At 46.6% G+C, this 20,843-nt stretch overlaps 1 protein-coding gene across 1 annotated transcript; it reads left to right on the forward strand.

The window, feature by feature from the left end:
* Positions 1 to 10,997: 10,997 nt before the first annotated feature.
* Positions 10,998 to 20,329, forward strand: LOC139534784 (neuromedin-K receptor-like). Its single transcript, XM_071334232.1, has 7 exons — positions 10,998 to 11,463; positions 14,132 to 14,320; positions 15,563 to 15,713; positions 16,011 to 16,130; positions 18,500 to 18,576; positions 19,477 to 19,650; positions 19,762 to 20,329. Exons 1-7 carry the CDS (start codon positions 11,078 to 11,080, stop codon positions 19,898 to 19,900), a joined length of 1,236 nt encoding a protein of 411 aa, XP_071190333.1. The 5' UTR covers positions 10,998 to 11,077; the 3' UTR covers positions 19,901 to 20,329.
* Positions 20,330 to 20,843: the final 514 nt, after the last annotated feature.

Consider the following 20,843-nt stretch of genomic DNA (forward strand, 5'->3'; position numbering starts at 1 on the left):
ATCTACACTAATACAGACAGACCTCCACACCTTCCATCTACACTGATAGACAGACCTCCACACCTTCCATCTACACTGATACAGACAGACCTCCACACCTTCCATCTACACTAATACAGACAGACCTCCACACCTTCCATCTACACTGATACAGACAGACCTCCTCACCTTCCATCTACACTGATACAGACAGACATCCACACCTTCCATCTACACTAATACAGACAGACCTTCACACCTTCCATCTACACTAATACAGACAGACCTCCACACCTTCCATCTACACTGATACAGACAGACCTCCACACCTTCCATCTACACTGATACAGACAGACCTTCACACCTTCCATCTACACTAATACAGACAGACCTCCACACCTTCCATCTACACTAATACAGACAGACCTCCTCACCTTCCATCTACACTAATACAGACAGACCTTCACACCTTCCATCTACACTAATACAGACAGACCTCCACACCTTCCATCTACACTGATACAGACAGACCTCCTCACCTTCCATCTACACTGATACAGACAGACCTCCACACCTTCCATCTACACTAATACAGACAGACCTCCTCACCTTCCATCTACACTGATACAGACAGACCTCCACACCTTCCATCTACACCAATACAGACAGACCTCCACACCTTCCATCTACACTGATACAGACAGACCTCCTCACCTTCCATCTACACTAATACAGACAGACCTCCTCACCTTCCATCTACACTAATACAGACAGACCTCCACACCTTCCATCTACACTGATACAGACAGACCTCCACACCTTCCATCTACACTAATACAGACAGACCTCCACACCTTCCATCTACACTAATAGACAGACCTCCACACCTTCCATCTACACTGATACAGACAGACCTCCTCACCTTCCATCTACACTGATACAGACAGACCTCCACACCTTCCATCTACACTAATACAGACAGACCTCTACACCTTCCATCTACACTGATACAGACAGACCTCCTCACCTTCCATCTACACTAATACAGACAGACCTCTACACCTTCCATCTACACTGATAGACAGACCTCCACACCTTCCATCTACACTGATACAGACAGACCTCCTCACCTTCCATCTACACTAATACAGACAGACCTCCACACCTTCCATCTACACTGATAGACAGACCTCCTCACCTTCCATCTACACTGATACAGACAGACCTCTACACATTCCATCTACACTAATACAGACAGACCTCCTCACCTTCCATCTACACTGATACAGACAGACCTCCACACCTTCCATCTACACTAATACAGACAGACCTTCACACCTTCCATCTACACTGATACAGACAGACCTCCACACCTTCCATCTACACTAATACAGACAGACCTCCACACCTTCCATCTACACTGATACAGACAGACCTCTACACCTTCCATCTACACTAATACAGACAGACCTCCACACCTTCCATCTACACTGATACAGACAGACCTCCACACCTTCCATCTACACTAATACAGACAGACCTCCACACCTTCCATCTACACTAATACAGACAGACCTCCACACCTTCCATCTACACTAATACAGACAGACCTCCACACCTTCCATCTACACTAATACAGACAGACCTCCAAACCTTCCATCTACACTAATACAGACAGACCTCTACACCTTCCATCTACACTGATACAGACAGACCTCCACACCTTCCATCTACACTAATACAGACAGACCTCCACACCTTCCATCTACACTAATACAGACAGACCTCCTCACCTTCCATCTACACTAATACAGACAGACCTCCACACCTTCCATCTACACTAATACAGACAGACCTCCACATCTTCCATCTACACTGATACAGACAGACCTCTACACCTTCCATCTACACTGATACAGACAGACCTCCACACCTTCCATCTACACTAATACAGACAGACCTCTACACCTTCCATCTACACTAATACAGACAGACCTCTACACCTTCCATCTACACTAATACAGACAGACCTCCTCACCTTCCATCTACACTAATACAGACAGATCTCTACACCTTCCATCTACACTGATACAGACAGACCCCCACACCTTCCATCTACACTAATACAGACAGACCTTCACACCTTCCATCTACACTGATACAGACAGACCTCCACACCTTCCATCTACACTAATACAGACAGACCTCCACACCTTCCATCTACACTAATACAGACAGACCTCCACACCTTCCATCTACACTGATAGACAGACCTCCACACCTTCCATCTACACTAATACAGACAGACCTCCACACCTTCCATCTACACTGATAGACCTACACACCTTCCATCTACACTGATACAGACAGACCTCCTCACCTTCCATCTACACTAATACAGACAGACCTCCTCACCTTCCATCTACACTGATACAGACAGACCTCTACACCTTCCATCTACACTAATACAGACAGACCTCCACACCTTCCATCTACACTAATACAGACAGACCTCCACACCTTCCATCTACACTAATACAGACAGACCTCCACACCTTCCATCTACACTGATACAGACAGACCTCCTCACCTTCCATCTACACTGATACAGACAGACCTCCTCACCTTCCATCTACACTAATACAGACCTCCACACCTTCCATCTACACTAATACAGACAGACCTCCACACCTTCCATCTACACTAATACAGACAGACCTCCACACCTTCCATCTACACTGATAGACAGACCTCCTCACCTTCCATCTACACTAATACAGACAGATCTCCACACCTTCCATCTACACTGATAGACAGACCTCCACACCTTCCATCTACACTGATAGACAGACCTCTACACCTTCCATCTACACTAATACAGACAGACCTCTACACCTTCCATCTACACTAATACAGACAGACCTCCACACTTTCCATCTACACTGATAGACAGACCTCCACACCTTCCATCTACACTAATACAGACAGACCTCCACACCTTCCATCTACACTAATACAGACAGACCTCCACACCTTCCACCTACACTAATACAGACAGACCTCCACACCTTCCATCTACACTGATAGACAGACCTCCACACCTTCCATCTACACTAATACAGACAGACCTCCACACCTTCCATCTACACTAATACAGACAGACCTCCACACCTTCCACCTACACTGATAGACAGACCTCCACACCTTCCATCTACACTAATACAGACAGACCTCCACACCTTCCATCTACACTAATACAGACAGACCTCCACACCTTCCATCTACACTAATACAGACAGACCTCCTCACCTTCCATCTACACTGATACAGACAGACCTCCACACCTTCCATCTACACTAATACAGACAGACCTCTACACCTTCCATCTACACTAATACAGACAGACCTCTACACCTTCCATCTATACTAATACAGACAGACCTCCTCACCTTCCATCTACACTGATACAGACAGACCTCCACACCTTCCATCTACACTAATACAGACAGACCTCCACACCTTCCATCTAAACTAATACAGACAGACCTCCTCACCTTCCATCTACACTAATACAGACAGACCTCCACACCTTCCATCTACACTAATACAGACAGACCTCCACACCTTCCATCTACACTGATACAGACAGACCTCCACACTTTCCATCTAAACTGATACAGACAGACCTCTACACCTTCCATCTACACTAATACAGACAGACCTCCACACCTTCCATCTACACTAATACAGACAGACCTCTACACCTTCCATCTACACTAATACAGACAGACCTCTACACCTTCCATCTACACTAATACAGACAGACCTCCACACCTTCCATCTACACTGATAGACAGACCTCCTCACCTTCCATCTACACTGATACAGACAGACCTCTACACCTTCCATCTACACTAATACAGACAGACCTCCACACCTTCCATCTACACTGATAGACAGACCTCCTCACCTTCCATCTACACTGATACAGACAGACCTCTACACCTTCCATCTACACTAATACAGACAGACCTCCTCACCTTCCATCTACACTGATACAGACAGACCTTCACACCTTCCATCTACACTGATACAGACAGACCTTCACACCTTCCATCTACACTAATACAGACAGACCTCTACACCTTCCATCTACACTGATACAGACAGACCTCCACACCTTCCATCTACACTAATACAGACAGACCTCCTCACCTTCCATCTACACTAATACAGACAGACCTCTACACCTTCCATCTACACTGATACAGACAGAACTCCACACCTTCCATCTACACTAATACAGACAGACCTCCTCACCTTCCATCTACACTAATACAGACAGACCTCCACACCTTCCATCTACACTAATACAGACAGACCTCTACACCTTCCATCTACACTAATACAGACATACCTCCACACCTTCCATCTACACTAATACAGACAGACCTCCTCACCTTCCATCTACACTAATACAGAGAGACCTCCACACCTTCCATCTACACTGATACAGACAGACCTCTACACCTTCCATCTACACTGATACAGACAGACCTCCATACCTTCCATCTACACTAATACAGACAGACCTCCTCACCTTCCATCTACACTAATACAGACAGACCTCCACACCTTCCATCTACACTGATACAGACAGAAATCTACACCTTCCATCTACACTGATACAGACAGACCTCCACACCTTCCATCTACACTAATACAGACAGACCTCCTCACCTTCCATCTACACTAATACAGACAGACCTCCACACCTTCCATCTACACTAATACAGACAGACCTCTACACCTTCCATCTACACTAATACAGACAGACCTCCACACCTTCCATCTACACTAATACAGACAGACCTCCTCACCTTCCATCTACACTAATACAGACAGACCTCCACACCTTCCATCTACACTGATACAGACAGACCTCTACACCTTCCATCTACACTGATACAGACAGAACTCCACACCTTCCATCTACACTAATACAGACAGACCTCCTCACCTTCCATCTACACTAATACAGACAGACCTCCACACCTTCCATCTACACTAATACAGACAGACCTCTACACCTTCCATCTACACTAATACAGACAGACCTCCTCACCTTCCATCTACACTAATACAGACAGACCTCCACACCTTCCATCTACACTAATACAGACAGACCTCCACACCTTCCATCTACACTAATACAGACAGACCTCCACACCTTCTATCTACACTGATACAGACAGACCTCTACACCTTCCATCTACACTAATACAGACAGACCTCCACACCTTCCATCTACACTAATACAGACAGACCTCCACACCTTCCATCTACACTAATACAGACAGACCTCCTCACCTTCCATCTACACTAATACAGACAGACCTCCACACCTTCCATCTACACTAATACAGACAGACCTCCTCACCTTCCATCTACACTGATAGACAGACCTCCACACCTTCCATCTACACTAATACAGACAGACCTCCACACCTTCCATCTACACTAATACAGACAGACCTCTACACCTTCCATCTACACTAATACAGACTGACCTCTACACCTTCCACCTACACTGATAGACAGTTTTTCCCTTGTAATGCCAGTCACTCAATTAGCCATGTCAGGTAAAACAAATGTAGATTGGTAAGTTAGTCTAGCGGCTTGCTATCTAAACGGGTAGTTAGCATGGTGGGTGGATGGGTTTGGATGTGGGTATGCAGACCCACAAGCCACAGGGCCCCCTCGTGACGAGTTCCAGTTTTTCGTGTCCCAACCCCCGACCCCGTGACAGAAACGCTGAGAGAAAGAAGACAACGGGTGGAGAAGAAGAACAACAAAAACCCCGGAGGACTGTAAAACCAACCAGAGACGTTTGGGGATGTTACTTCCTCTTCCTGTGGTCCCCCAACATTCCAAACAGGAAGTGAAGTGTATTTTGGGAGGAGACTGTTGGATGTGATGACGTCATCATTGCCACTCTGTCTTAGATGTGTTAAACACACTTTACATGACACACAGCCTCTCTCCCTCAACACGTGTGTGTGCTTATGTATGTTCTTAACGTGTGTGTGTGTGTTCGTTCAGATGCCCTGTAATATAATGATACGCCTTCTGTACATTTGGCCACAGTGGGGCGCTGCTGTAACAGCTATGGCCCTGCTGTTTAAATACAAGCTGTGTGTGTGTGTGTGTGTGTGTGCGCGTGTGCGTGTGCGTGTGCGTGTGCGTGTGTGTGTGTGTGTGTGTTTATGCTTTCAAGGTCTGTATGATACATTCCAGGTGTTTGTAATTTTCTAAGAGTATTTTTCTACTGCTTTTTGTATGTGGTGTGTGTGTATGTGGTGTGTGTGTATGGGGTGTGTGTGTGTATGTGGGGCGTGTGTATTTGTGTGTGTGTGTGCCTGTGTGTGTGTGTGAGCACGTTTTAGTCCCTAAAGTGACAGGGACTTTCTGGCCTCTTCCCTGTCACTACACAGTGATAATGTATACTATAGGACATATGTACTGTCCATGGATAATGCTGTAGCTATATATATATATATATATGATAGATAATGTTTAAAGCCGTCTGACATACTCGTGTCTGTGTGTAAAAGTAGGGCTTCGTCCCAAATGGCACCCTATTCCCTATATAGTGCACTACTTTAGACCAGAGCCCTATAGAACCCTATTCCCTATATAGTGCACTACTTTAGACCAGAGCCCTATAGAACCCTATTCCCTATATAGTGCACTACTTTAGACCAGAGCCCTATAGAACCCTATTCCCTATATAGTGCACTACTTTAGACCAGAGCCCTATAGAACCCTATTCCCTATATAGTGCACTACTTTAGACCAGAGCCCTATATAACCCTATTCCCTATATAGTGCACTACTTTAGACCAGAGCCCTATAGAACCCTGTTCCCTATATAGAGCACTACTTGATAAATAATGACACCCTATTCCCTATATAATCATTAGTAATGACACCCTATTCCCTATTATAATGCAGTAGTCCACTATAGGTAATAGGGTACATATGGGACCGGCCCCATATATATGGCTTCATATCCTGTCTCACTATTAAACACTGGAAAACAATACACTCCTGATCTCTGTGATGTTCTCGTTTCTAACACACACACACACACCATGAAAACACACACACACACACACACACCGTGAACACACACACACACCATAAACATATACACACCAGGTCCCACAACTGCACTGCTCCTCCATCACTGAGAGGAGCGAGAAGTGGTGGAGCTCAGAGAGCTAGTCCACACAATCCAGACAGAACATACCCACAAAACAGACCAGCACAACACACCCCCCAACAACACCCGGAGGGCGGACGGTGGAGATGGACGGCTGTCTGAGAGAGCTGGCTGCTCTACAGACTGAGGTGAGAGAGCTGGCTGCTCTACAGACTGAGGTGAGAGAACTGGCTGCTCTACAGACTGAGGTGAGAGAACTGGCTGCTCTACAGACTGAGGTGAGAGAACTGGCTGCTCTACAGACTGAGGTGAGAGAACTGGCTGCTCTACAGACTGAGGTGAGAGAACTGGCTGCTCTACAGACTGAGGTGAGAGAACTGGCTGCTCTACAGACTGAGGTGAGAGAACTGGCTGCTCTACAGACTGAGGTGAGAGAACTGGCTGCTCTACAGACTGAGGTGAGAGAACTGGCTGCTCTACAGACTGAGGTGAGAGAACTGGCTGCTCTACAGACTGAGGTGAGAGAACTGGCTGCTCTACAGACTGAGGTGAGAGAACTGGCTGCTCTACAGACTGAGGTGAGAGAACTGGCTGCTCTACAGACTGAGGTGAGAGAACTGGCTGCTCTACAGACTGAGGTGAGAGAACTGGCTGCTCTACAGACTGAGGTGAGAGAACTGGCTGCTCTACAGACTGAGGTGAGAGAACTGGCTGCTCTACAGACTGAGGTGAGAGAACTGGCTGCTCTACAGACTGAGGTGAGAGAACTGGCTGCTCTACAGACTGAGGTGAGAGAACTGGCTGCTCTACAGACTGAGGTGAGAGAACTGGCTGCTCTACAGACTGAGGTGAGAGAACTGGCTGCTCTACAGACTGAGGTGAGAGAACTGGCTGCTCTACAGACTGAGGTGAGAGAACTGGCTGCTCTAGCAGACTGAGGTGAGAGAACTGGCTGCTCTACAGACTGAGGTGAGAGAACTGGCTGCTCTACAGACTGAGGTGAGAGAACTGGCTGCTCTACAGACTGAGGTGAGAGAACTTAGAGGCACACATGGCACTGAATGAAGGAGGTGACAAAGCTGAGGTGAGACAGAGAACAGGACGCTCCCCCAGAGAAGCCAGCAGAACAGCCCACCTCAGACCCGGACCACAACCTCAACACCACAATGGGACAGACGACACAGGACCCACCAACCCAGCAGATTTCAAAAAAGCTTTTAACTCAATTTGGCATGAGTGTCTGCTATACAAATTGATGGAAAGCGGTGTTAGGGGAAAACATACGTTGTAAAATCCATGTACACAAACAAGTGTGCGGTTAAAATTGGCAAAAAACACATCTTTCCACAGGGCCGTGGAAGGTTGGCTGGTGGTCCACTCACCAACCAAGATTTCACAAAATGGGACAAACACCAAATTGAGACTCTGCATGCAGAATTCTGCAAAAATATCCTCCGTGTACAACATAAAACAAATAATGCAGAGCAGAATAAGGCCGATACCCGCTAATTATCAAAATCCAGAAAAGAGACGTTAAATTCTACAACCACCTAAAATCAAATAAAATGTTCAAATCAAATGTATTTATAAAGCCCTTCTTACATCAGCTGATATCTCAAAGTGCTGTACAGAAACCCAGCCGAAAACCCCAAACAGCAAGCAATGCAGGTGTAGAAGCGATTCCCAAACCTTCCATAAAAAGCTATCACCTACAGCGAGATGAACCTGGAGAAGAGTCCTCTAAGCAAGCTGGTCCTGGGGCTCTGTTCACAAACATAAACACACCCCACAGAGCCACAGGACAGCAACATAATTAGACCCAACCAAATCAACTAAAAGATAATTCTTTCCAATGTGTCGAGTAATTAACAAAAAAACAGAGCAAACTAGAATGCTATTTGTCCTTAAACAGAGAGTACACAGTGGCAGAATACCTGACCACTGTGACTGACCTAAACTTAAGGAAATCTTTGACTATGTACAGACTCAGTGAGCATAGCCTTGCTATTGAGAAAGGCCGCCGTAGGCAGACCTAGCTCTCAAGAGAAGACAGGCTATGTGCACACTGCCCACAAAATGAGGTGGAAACTGAGCTGCACTTCCTAACCTCCTGCCCAATGTATGACCATATTAGAGACACATATTTCCATCAGATTACCTTGCTATTGAGAAAGGCCGCCGTAGGCAGACCTGGCTCTCAAGAGAAGACAGGCTATGTGCACACTGCCCACAAAATGAGGTGGAAACTGAGCTGCACTTCCTAACCTCCTGCCAAATGTATAACCATATTAGAGACACATATTTCCCTCAGATTACACAGATCTACAAAGAATTTGAAAACAAACCCAATTTTGAATCCCAGGGGTGTCAGAGGTGAAAATCACAATAAAATAAGACAGCGGGAACACAAGTTATTATTTAATGAAGGAGAAATACAACTTAAAGGCCTCTCGGTTAACGGGTGGGTCACTCTGTGTCCGGCAGCTCCTCGCACCGCCTGTGTTAACAGGTGGGTCACTCTGTGTCCGGCAGCACCGCCTGTGTTAACGGCTGGGTCACTCTGTGTCCGGCAGCTCCTCGCACCGCCTGTGTTAACGGCTGGGTCAGTCTGTGTCCGGCAGCACCGCCTGTGTTAATGAACAAAAAGATGAGTCTGGGGTTTCTTGCTCTCACGCCGGGTGATGTGTTGGTCCTCTTCCTTTGGGGGAATTTTATTTTCCCTTTTGTACTTTAACTATTTGCACATCGTTACAACACTGTATATAGGTAACTTATGTGAGTGCAATGTTTCACTTTTGTTAAAAACATTTTTTTCACTTGCTTTGGCGATGTTTCCCATGCCAATAAAGCCCCTTTAAATGTATTCGGGATCGGTGTCACTTCCACGGGACGGTTGAGCTAACGTAGGCTAATGCAATTAGCATGAGGTTGTAAGTAATAAGAACATTTCCCAGTACATAGACATATCTGATATGGGCAGAAAGCGTACATTTTTGTAAATCTAACTGGACTGTCCAATTTACAGTAGCTATTACAGTGAAATAATACCATGCTATTGTTTGAGGAGAATGCACAGTTATGAACTTGAAAAGTTATTAATAAAAAAATTAGGCAGTCTTGATACAACATTTTGAACTGAAATTAAATGGTTCATTGGATCAGTCTAACACTTTGCACATACACTGCTGCCATCTAGTGCCCAAAATCTAAATTGCACCTGGGCTGGAATAATACATAATATTCTTTCTCTTGCCTTTCAAAGATGACGGTATAAAAAAAAATACAAAAGAACGGTGTTTTTTTTTCTTTGTATTTTCTTTTACCAGATCTATTGTGTTATATTCTCCTACATTCCTTTCATATTTCCGCAAAATTCAGTGTTTCCTTTCAAATGGTACCAAGAATATGATTACTCTCTTTACCCTGAGTTGCAGGCAGTTATATTTGGGTATGTCAATTAGAGAGGGAGGGAGAGGGAGAGGGAGGGAGAGGGAGAGAGAGAGAGAGAGAGAGAGAGAGAGAGAGAGAGAGAGAGAGAGAGAGAGAGAGAGAGAGAGAGAGAGAGAGAGAGAGAGAGAGAGAGAGAGAGAGAGAGAGAGAGAGAGAGAGAGAGAGAGAGAGAGAGAGAGAGAGAGAGAGAGAGAGAGAGAGAGAGATCTCTCTCACTCCAGTGAAGTGAAAATAGGATAGACCAGTCTTGTTTATTTTAAGGCCACCACACTTCATCTCCCGGGAGACCAGACTGTTAACAGCACTTTGAATACATTCCCTTACAAGCTGTTAGCTGGGTGGATCTGTTATTCTCCATCAGATCAGACCGCTCACACTATTAACGATAGCTACCCGTAACCTCTCTCGTCTCTCTCTTCCATCATGAGCGAGCCTAGGAATGTCTCCAACATCCCGGTCGGCGGCTGGAACTTTACTAACATCACTAACCAGTTTGTCCAGCCGGTTTGGCTCCTCTCTCTCTGGACGGTCGCCTACAGTCTCGTCCTGTTGGTCTCGGTGAGCGGGAACGTAATCGTTATATGGATCATCCTTGCGCACAAACAGATGCGCACAGTGACAAACTACTTCCTATTGAACCTGGCCCTCGCGGACACGTCCATGGCGGCCTTCAACTCGTTCGTGAACTTCGTTTACGCTGCGCACGGGGACTGGTACTTCGGGCTCGCCTACTGCAAGTTCCACAACTTCCTTCCGGTGACAGCGGTGTTCGCCAGCATCTATTCCATGGTGGCCATCGCCGTGGACCGGTGAGAAAGATGTATTCTGTTATGCTGTTTTTGTACCTCACATCACATAGAGAGATAATGAACTCCTCCATGGAGTAAAATAAAGCAGTTGAATCACAGGCATTAAGGTTCCAGGATATCTAGCGAATTAAACTCCCCTCCATGGGTAAGGACCATCCTGATGACTCCACCAACGGAGCAGAGACCAGGCTTTGTGGAATCTAGCTCCGACTACATCGATTCGCCCTCAAAATGTTTATTATGAAATGCTCACCTTCTACATATGTTTGCTGTTGCTCTATGATGTGCCAATTGAATATCAACATAGAGGGAAGGTACAGAGATGGAGAGGTAGAGAGATGGAGGGGGTAGAGAGATGGAGAGGGAGAAGGGGTAGAGAGATGGAGAGGGGGTAGAGAGATGGAGAGGGAGAGGGGGTAGAGAGATGGAGAGGGTAAGGGGGTAGAGAGATGGAGGGGTAGAGAGATGGAGAGGGGGTAGAGAGATGGCGAGGGAGAGGGGGTAGAGAGATGGAGAGGGTAAGGGGGTAGAGAGATGGAGGGGTAGAGAGATGGAGAGGGAGAGGGGGTAGAGAGATGGCGAGGGAGAGGGGGTAGAGAGATGGAGAGGGTAAGGGGGTAGAGAGATGGAGGGGTAGAGAGATGGAGAGGGAGAGGGGGTAGAGAGATGGCGAGGGGGAGGGGGTAGAGAGATGGAGAGGGTAAGGGGGTAGAGAGATGGAGGGGTAGAGAGATGGAGAGGGAGAGGGGGTAGAGAGATGGCGAGGGAGAGGGGGTAGAGAGATGAAGAGGGAGAGGGGGTACATAGGTGGGCGTTTCATTTTTTATATTTTTTGAAGTATTGACCTTGAGGGCGAATCGATGTAGTCTGAGCTAGATTCCACAAAGCCTGGTCTCTGCTCCGTTGGTGGAGTCATCAGGATGGTCCTTACCCATGGAGGGGTGTTCAGGATGTCAGAATATAATCAGGCCTGTGACAAGACCACTGAGCTTGACATCAACCCCAGACCCCTAGGCAGGTGTTGATGTCTGAAAATAGGATGCCGATGACAATTCCTCCAAGGCATCATGTCTGCCACTCCAGTGTGCGTGTCAACAGAAAGGGGTCTGTCCTAAAGGGAAGATCAGCTGTGTAGAGGTCAAGATCCAGAGAATGGATGCAGAGAGAAAGAGAGAGAGCGAGAAAGAGGATGGAAATAGGACAGAGAGGGGAAAGAGGGAAGAGAGATGGAGAGGGGATAGGGGTACAGAGATGGAGATAGAGGGAGAGAGAAGAAGGGGGCTAAAGAGATGGAGAGAGAGAGATGGAGAAGGGAAGGGGTAGAGAGAGGGAGAGAGATGGAGAGAGAGAGATGAAGGGGAGAGAGATGGAGAGAGATGGAGAAGGGAAGGGGTAGAGAGATGGACAGGGAGAGAGATGGAGAGAGAGAGATGAAGGGGAGAGAGATGGAGAAGGGAAGGGGTAGAGAGATGGACAGGGAGAGAGATGGAGAGAGAGAGATGAAGGGGTAGAGAGATGGAGATGGAGAGGGTAAGGGATAGAGAGATGGAGAGGGAGAGAGATGGAGAGAGAGAGATGAAGGGGAGAGAGATGGAGAGAGATGGAGAAGGGAAGGGGTAGAGAGATGGACAGGGAGAGAGGTGGAGAGAGAGAGATGAAGGGGTAGAGAGATGGAGATGGAGAGGGTAAGGGATAGAGAGATGGAGAGGGAGAGAGATGGAGAGAGAGAGATGAAGGGGAGAGAGATGGAGAGAGATGGAGAAGGGAAGGGGTAGAGAGATGGACAGGGAGAGAGATGGAGAGAGAGAGATGAAGGGGAGAGAGATGGAGATGGAAGGGGGCAGGACAGGAACAAGTAAAAGGCCATAGGGGTCTAGACAAGGATGAGTGGTCCTGCTGGTCCTCAAACACCCCTTCACTTCCATCTGGCTGGTCTCCCATCCAGGGACTGACCTGGACAACCGCTGTTTAGCCTCAGGAGATCCTCAGTGGGAGGCAGACACCCCTTCACTTCCATCTGGCTGGTCTCCCATCCAGGGACTGACCTGGACAACCGCTGTTTAGCCTCAGGAGATCCTCAGTGGGAGGCAGACACCCCTTCACTTCCATCTGGCTGGTCTCCCATCCAGGGACTGACCTGGACAACCCCTGTAGCTTCAGGAGATCCTCAGTGGGGGGCAGACACCCCTTCACTTCCATCTGGCTGGTCTCCCATCCAGGGACTGACCTGGACAACCCCTGCTTAGCTTCAGGAGTTCCTCAGTGGGGGGCAGACACCCCTTCACTTCCATCTGGCTGGTCTCCCATTGTGGGGGGCAGTGGGGGGCAGACTTGACTGACGAGTGTGATTAGTTTAATGCTTTAGCTTTGTGGATAACTTTGGAAACAGATTCTCTTCTCCTGAAGTCTGCATTCGTACACTCCCCCTCATGGATTCAAAAGGAATGAACTGGTGTGAGGAATATAGTGGAAACTCCTTCCAGCTGTTCTTGCTCCAATCCAATGCTTTTAAATGCATGAGGGGGCGTAAACTAGTGCACTCTTCTGGAGAAGAGGTGTCCAAACATAAACACAAAGCACCTGATCTAGCAGTATTAGGAACTGTACCCAGAGTTGACCTCTGACCTCTAACCCCTGACCTCTCCTTATGTCACTTCCTGTTACCTAGGTACATGGCCATCATCCACCCACTCAAGCCCCGCCTCTCGGCAACGGTAACCAGGTCTGTGATAGGCTGTATCTGGGGCATGGCGGTTGTACTAGCGTTCCCGCTGTGTTACTACTCAACCACCAGACAGATTGGGCAGAGGACACTGTGTTACGTCTACTGGCCTCGCACTGCACAGGACTCATTCATGTTAGTAACTCACTGCACAGGACTCATTCATGTTAGTAACTCACTGCACAGGACTCATTCATGTTAGTAACTCACTGCACAGGACTCATTCATGTTAGTAACTCACTGCACAGGACTCATTCATGTTAGTAACTCACTGCACAGGACTCATTCATGTTAGTAACTCACTGCACAGGACTCATTCATGTTAGTATCTCACTGCACAGGACTCATTCATGTTAGTAACTCACTGCACAGGACTCATTCATGTTAGTATCTCACTGCACAGGACTCGTTCGTGTTAGTAACTCACTGCACAGGACTCATTCGTGTTAGTAACTCACTGCACAGGACTCATTCGTGTTAGTAACTCACTGCACAGGACTCATTCATGTTAGTAACTCACTGCACAGGACTCATTCATGTTAGTAACTCACTGCACAGGACTCATTCATGTTAGTATCTCACTGCACAGGACTCGTTCGTGTTAGTAACTCACTGCACAGGACTCATTCGTGTTAGTAACTCACTGCACAGGACTCATTCATGTTAGTATCTCACTGCACAGGACTCGTTCGTGTTAGTAACTCACTGCACAGGACTCATTCGTGTTAGTAACTCACTGCACAGGACTCATTCATGTTAGTAACTCACTGCACAGGACTCATTCATGTTAGTAACTCACTGCACAGGACTCGTTCATGTTAGTAACTCACTGCACAGGACTCGTTCATGTTAGTAACTCACTGCACAGGACTCATTCATGTTAGTAACTCACTGCACAGGACTCATTCATGTTAGTATCTCACTGCACAGGACTCATTCATGTTAGTAACTCACTGCACAGGACTCATTCATGTTACTATCTCACTGCACAGGACTCATTCATGTTAGTATCTCACTGCACAGGACTCATTCATGTGTCTATATACTTATAGCTTCCTTCATTCGTTCATTAATCTGTCTTTTCCATATCTCTCTCCCTCTCCCTCTCCCTCTCCCTCTCCCTCCCTCTGTCCCTCTCCCTCTCCCTCTCCCTCTCCCTCTGTCCCTCCCTCTGTCCCTCCCTCTGTCCCTCCCTCTGTCCCTCTGTCCCTCTGTCCCTCTGTCTCTCTCTCTCTCTCTCTCTCTCTCTCTCTCTCTCTCTCTCTCTCTCTCTCTCTCTCTCTCTCTCTCTCTCTCTCTCTCTCTCTCTCTCTCTCTCTCCCTCTCCCTCTATCTCTCTCTCCCTCTATCTCTCTCTCCCTCTGTCTCTCTCTCCAGGTACCATATAATAGTAGCAGTGTTGGTGTATGTGCTGCCTCTAGTGGTGATGGCTGGTACCTACAGTCTGGTGGGGAGGACACTGTGGGGCGGAGAGATACCTGGTGACTCTAAAGATAACTACCATCTACAGATACAAGCCAAGAGGAAGGTACACAGATACACGCGGACGGAGACACGGCATACACACGGACGGAGACACGGCATACACACGGACACACGGACGGAGACACGGCATACACACGGACGGAGACACGGCATACACACGGACGGAGACACGGCATACACACGGACACACACGGACGGAGACACGGCATACACACGGACACACGGACGGAGACACGGCATACACGCGGACGGAGACACGGCATACACACGGACACACGGACGGAGACACGGCATACACACGGACACACACGTTGTCTTTATTAGTTTTCCTGTTGTCTAGGTGGTGAAGATGATGATGATTGTGGTGGTAACGTTTGCAGTCTGCTGGCTCCCCTACCACCTCTACTTCATGATAACAGGACTCAACAGACAACTGAACAGAGTCAAGTCTATACAACAGGTCAGTCTGTCTGTCTGTACCGGCACGTATTAATCCTTCTTTAACATGTCTCCTCTGCTTCATCTACACTGATTGAAGTGGATGTAACAGGTGACATCAATACGGGATCATAGTTTTCACCTGGAATCACCTGGTCAGTCTATGTTATGGAAAGAGCAGGTGTTCTTAATGTTTTGTATACTCAGTGTATATCTCAAAGATTTCTCCATGCATCGTCCAGACCAGACGGCAGCCTCAGGTAAGACTAGGGGTGTGTCTCTTTATCAATAACAGTTGGTGCTCCAAATCTAATATTAAAGAAGTCTCGAGGTATTGCCCACCTGAGGTAGAGTACCTCATGATAAACTGTAGACCACACAATCTAACAAGAGAGTTTTCACATACATTTTTCTTAGCTGTCTATTTACCACCAAAAACCGATGCTGGGACTAAGACCGCACTCAATGAGCTGTATTCCGCCATAAGCAAACAGGAAAGTGCTCATCCAGACGCGGCACTCCTAGTGGCCGGGGACTTTAATGCAGGGAAACTGAAATGCATTTTACCTCATTTCTACCAGTGTGTCACCTGTGCTCTGGATCACCTTTACTCCACACACAGAAAATACGTCAAAGCCTCGCCCTCCATTTGGCAAATCTGACCATAATTCTATCCTCCTGATTCCTGCTAACAAGAGAACAGGAAGTACCAATGACCCGCCCAATACGGAATTGGTCTGTTGAAGCGGATGCTAAGCTACAGGACTTTTTCGATAGCACAGATGGCTTTGAGGAATTTACCACATCAGTCACCAACTTCTTGAATACATGCGTCGACGACGTTGTCCCCACAGTGATCGTACGTACATATCCCAACCAGAAGCCATGGATTACAGGCAACATCTGCACTAAGCTAAAGGCTAGAGCTTCCACTTTCAAGGACCGCGACACTAATCCGGACCAGGAGTTCCGATGTGAGTAAGACAGGTTAACATTCACAATGCTGCAGGGCCAGACGGATTACCAGGACGAATACCCAGAGCATGCGCTGACCAGCTGGCAAGTGTCTTCCCTGACATTTTCAACCTCTCCCTGTCCCAGTCTGTAATATCTACATGTTTCAAGCAGCCCACCATGGTCCCTGTGTCCAAGAACGCCATGGTAACCTGTCTAAATGACTATCGCCCCGTAGCACTCAAATCAGAAGCCACAAAATACTTTGAAAGGCTGGTCATGGCTCAGATTAACACCATCATCATCCCAGAAACCCTAGACCCACTCCAATTTGCATACCGCAAAAACAGATCCACAGATGATGCAATCTCCATTGCACTACACACTGCCCTATCCCACCTGGACAAAGGGAACACCTATGTAAGAATGCTGTTCATTGACTACAGCTCAGCATTCAACACACATAGTACCCTCCAAGCTCATCACTAAACGAAGGACCCTGGGATTAAACACCTCCCTTTGCAACTGGATCCTGGACTTCCTGGTGGGCAGCCCCTCAACACGGACCGTCAACACGGGGGGCCCTTAGGGGTGCATGCTTAGTCCCCTCCTGTACTCCCTGTTCACCCACTCAAACACCATCATTAAGTTTGCTGACGACACGACTGTGATGGGCCCGTAACTAAGCATTTAACTGTTAGTCTACACCTGTTGTCTCTCTCTGCGTTGTTGGGAAGGGCCCGTAACTAAGCATTTAACTGTTAGTCTACACCTGTTGTCTCTCTCTGCGTTGTTGGGAAGGGCCCGTAACTAAGCATTTAACTGTTAGTCTACACCTGTTGTCTCTCTCTGCATTGTTGGGAAGGGCCCGTAACTAAGCATTTAACTGTTAGTCTACACCTGTTGTCTCTCTCTGCGTTGTTGGGAAGGGCCCGTAACTAAGCATTTAACTGTTAGTCTACACCTGTTGTCTCTCTCTGCGTTGTTGGGAAGGGCCCGTAACTAAGCATTTAACTGTTAGTCTACACCTGTTGTCTCTCTCTGCGTTGTTGGGAAGGGCCCGTAACTAAGCATTTAACTGTTAGTCTACACCTGTTGTCTCTCTCTGCATTGTTGGGAAGGGCCCGTAACTAAGCATTTAACTGTTAGTCTACACCTGTTGTCTCTCTCTGCGTTGTTGGGAAGGGCCCGTAACTAAGCATTTAACTGTTAGTCTACACCTGTTGTCTCTCTCTGCGTTGTTGGGAAGGGCCCGTAACTAAGCATTTAACTGTTAGTCTCACCTGCTGTTTACCAAGCATGTGACAAATAACATGTGATTTAATAGAACATTGGAGGTAGTCAGTCCCGTTGTGTTCCGGCCCAATTCAACCACTGATGATCTATACAGTCATTACTAATATTTAGCATTAATTATACATTATTATCATCCAACAGGTGTATCTGTCAGTGTTGTGGCTGGCTATGAGCTCCACCATGTACAATCCTATCATCTACTGCTGTCTCAATAACAGGTAGGAGCTAGGAACACACATCATGTACAATCCTATCATCTACTGCTGTCTCAATAACATGTAGGAGCTAGGAACACACACCATGTACAATCCTGTCCTCTACTGCTGTCTCAATAACAGGTAGGAGCTAGGAACACACACCATGTACAATCCTATCCTCTACTGCTGTCTCAATAACAGGTAGGAACTAGGAACACACACCATGTACAATCCTATCATCTACTGCTGTCTCAATAACAGGTAGGAGCTAGGAACACACACCATGTACAATCCTATCCTCTACTGCTGTCTCAATAACAGGTAGGAGCTAGGAACACACACCATGTACAATCCTATCATCTACTGCTGTCTCAATAACAGGTAGGAGCTAGGAACACACACCATGTACAATCCTATCCTCTACTGCTGTCTCAATAACAGGTAGGAGCTAGGAACACACACCATGTACAATCCTATCATCTACTTTTGTCTCAATAACAGGTAGGAGCTAGGAACACACACCATGTACAATCCTATCATCTACTGCTGTCTCATTAACAGGTAGGAGCTAGGAACACACACCATGTACAATCCTGTCCTCTACTGCTGTCTCAATAACAGGTAGGAGCTAGGAACACACACCATGTACAATCCTATCCTCTACTGCTGTCTCAATAACAGGTAGGAGCTAGGAACACACACCATGTACAATCCTATCCTCTACTGCTGTCTCATTAACAGGTAGGAGCTAGGAACACACACCATGTACAATCCTATCCTCTACTGCTGTCTCAATAACAGGTAGGAGCTAGGAACACACACCATGTACAATCCTATCCTCTACTGCTGTCTCAATAACAGGTAGGAGCTAGGAACACACACCATGTACAATCCTATCATCTACTGCTGTCTCAATAACAGGTTCCGTGCAGGGTTTAAGCGTGCAATGCGCTGCTGTCCGTTCGTCCGTCTGTCTGAATACGACCAGATGGAACTACACAGCGCCCGTTTCCATGCCAACAGACAGAGCAGCATCTACACCCTGAGCCGCTTCGAGTCCTGCCCCGCAGACCCACACAACGACCGCAGCGACAGGTACCGTAGCAGAGAGTGTGTGTGTGTGTGTGCGTGTGTTTGTGTGTAGGTTCTGCGTCATGTTTTAAGTTTTTTCAAAAACAGACCATAATGCATCTTCTTCTCTGCCAGGAGGAGGAGTCAGGGTGGTCATCATGGTAGCATCGCACACAACGGGGTGAATCGTCACGGAACCCGACATACACTCCTGACACACGCTAGTTACCACGGCAACCCCCGAGTGTCCACCTCCGCCACGGAGCTCACCTGAGAGGTTTGGACTTGAGACGAAGCGAACACACAACATACACACAATTACTGAAACACACACACACCCTTATTGAAACACACAAACACACCTGGATTCCATAACATATAGGAATCCCTATTTCTGTTCTATACCAATAAGTAACTTGTAACCAAGTCTGTTCTGTCAGTTATATAGTCAGTTAAACCTTCTGTTCTGTCAGTTATATAGTCAGTCAAACCTTCTGTTCTGTCAGTTATATAGTCAGTTAAACCTTCTGTTCTGTCAGTTATATAGTCAGTTAAACCTTCTGTTCTGTCAGTTATATAGTCAGTTAAACCTTCTGTTCTGTCAGTTATATAGTCAGTCAAACCTTCTGTTCTGTCAGTTATATAGTCAGTTAAACCTTCTGTTCTGTCAGTTATATAGTCAGTTAAACCTTCTGTTCTGTCAGTTATATAGTCAGTTAAACCTTCTGTTCTGTCAGTTATATAGTCAGTTAAACCTTCTGTTCTGTCAGTTATATAGTCAGTTAAACCTTCTGTTTGTCAGTTGTATAGTCAGTTAAACCTTCTGTTCTGTCAGTTATATAGTCAGTCAAACCTTCTGTTCTGTCAGTTATATAGTCAGTTAAACCTTCTGTTTGTCAGTTATATAGTCAGTTAAACCTTCTGTTTGTCAGTTATATAGTCAGTTAAACCTTCTGTTCTGTCAGTTATATAGTCAGTTAAACCTTCTGTTCTGTCAGTTATATAGTCAGTTAAACCTTCTGTTCTGTCAGTTATATAGTCAGTTAAACCTTCTGTTTGTCAGTTATATAGTCAGTCAAACCTTCTGTTCTGTCAGTTATATAGTCAGTTAAACCTTCTGTTTGTCAGTTATATAGTCAGTTAAACCTTCTGTTCTGTCAGTTATATAGTCAGTTAAACCTTCTGTTCTGTCAGTTATATAGTCAGTTAAACCTTCT

This window comes from Salvelinus alpinus, chromosome 11, assembly GCF_045679555.1.
Source record: "Salvelinus alpinus chromosome 11, SLU_Salpinus.1, whole genome shotgun sequence".
Taxonomy (NCBI): domain Eukaryota; kingdom Metazoa; phylum Chordata; class Actinopteri; order Salmoniformes; family Salmonidae; genus Salvelinus; species Salvelinus alpinus.

Bases quoted from the DNA above. Each gene is read 5' to 3' on its own strand.
- LOC139534784 (XM_071334232.1), top strand. From the start codon at position 11,078: ATGAGCGAGCCTAGGAATGTCTCCAACATCCCGGTCGGCGGCTGGAAC. The intron at 15,714-16,010 runs GTACACAGATAC...CCTGTTGTCTAG, and splicing joins AGATACAAGCCAAGAGGAAG to GTGGTGAAGATGATGATGAT. The intron at 16,131-18,499 runs GTCAGTCTGTCT...ATCATCCAACAG, and splicing joins GAGTCAAGTCTATACAACAG to GTGTATCTGTCAGTGTTGTG.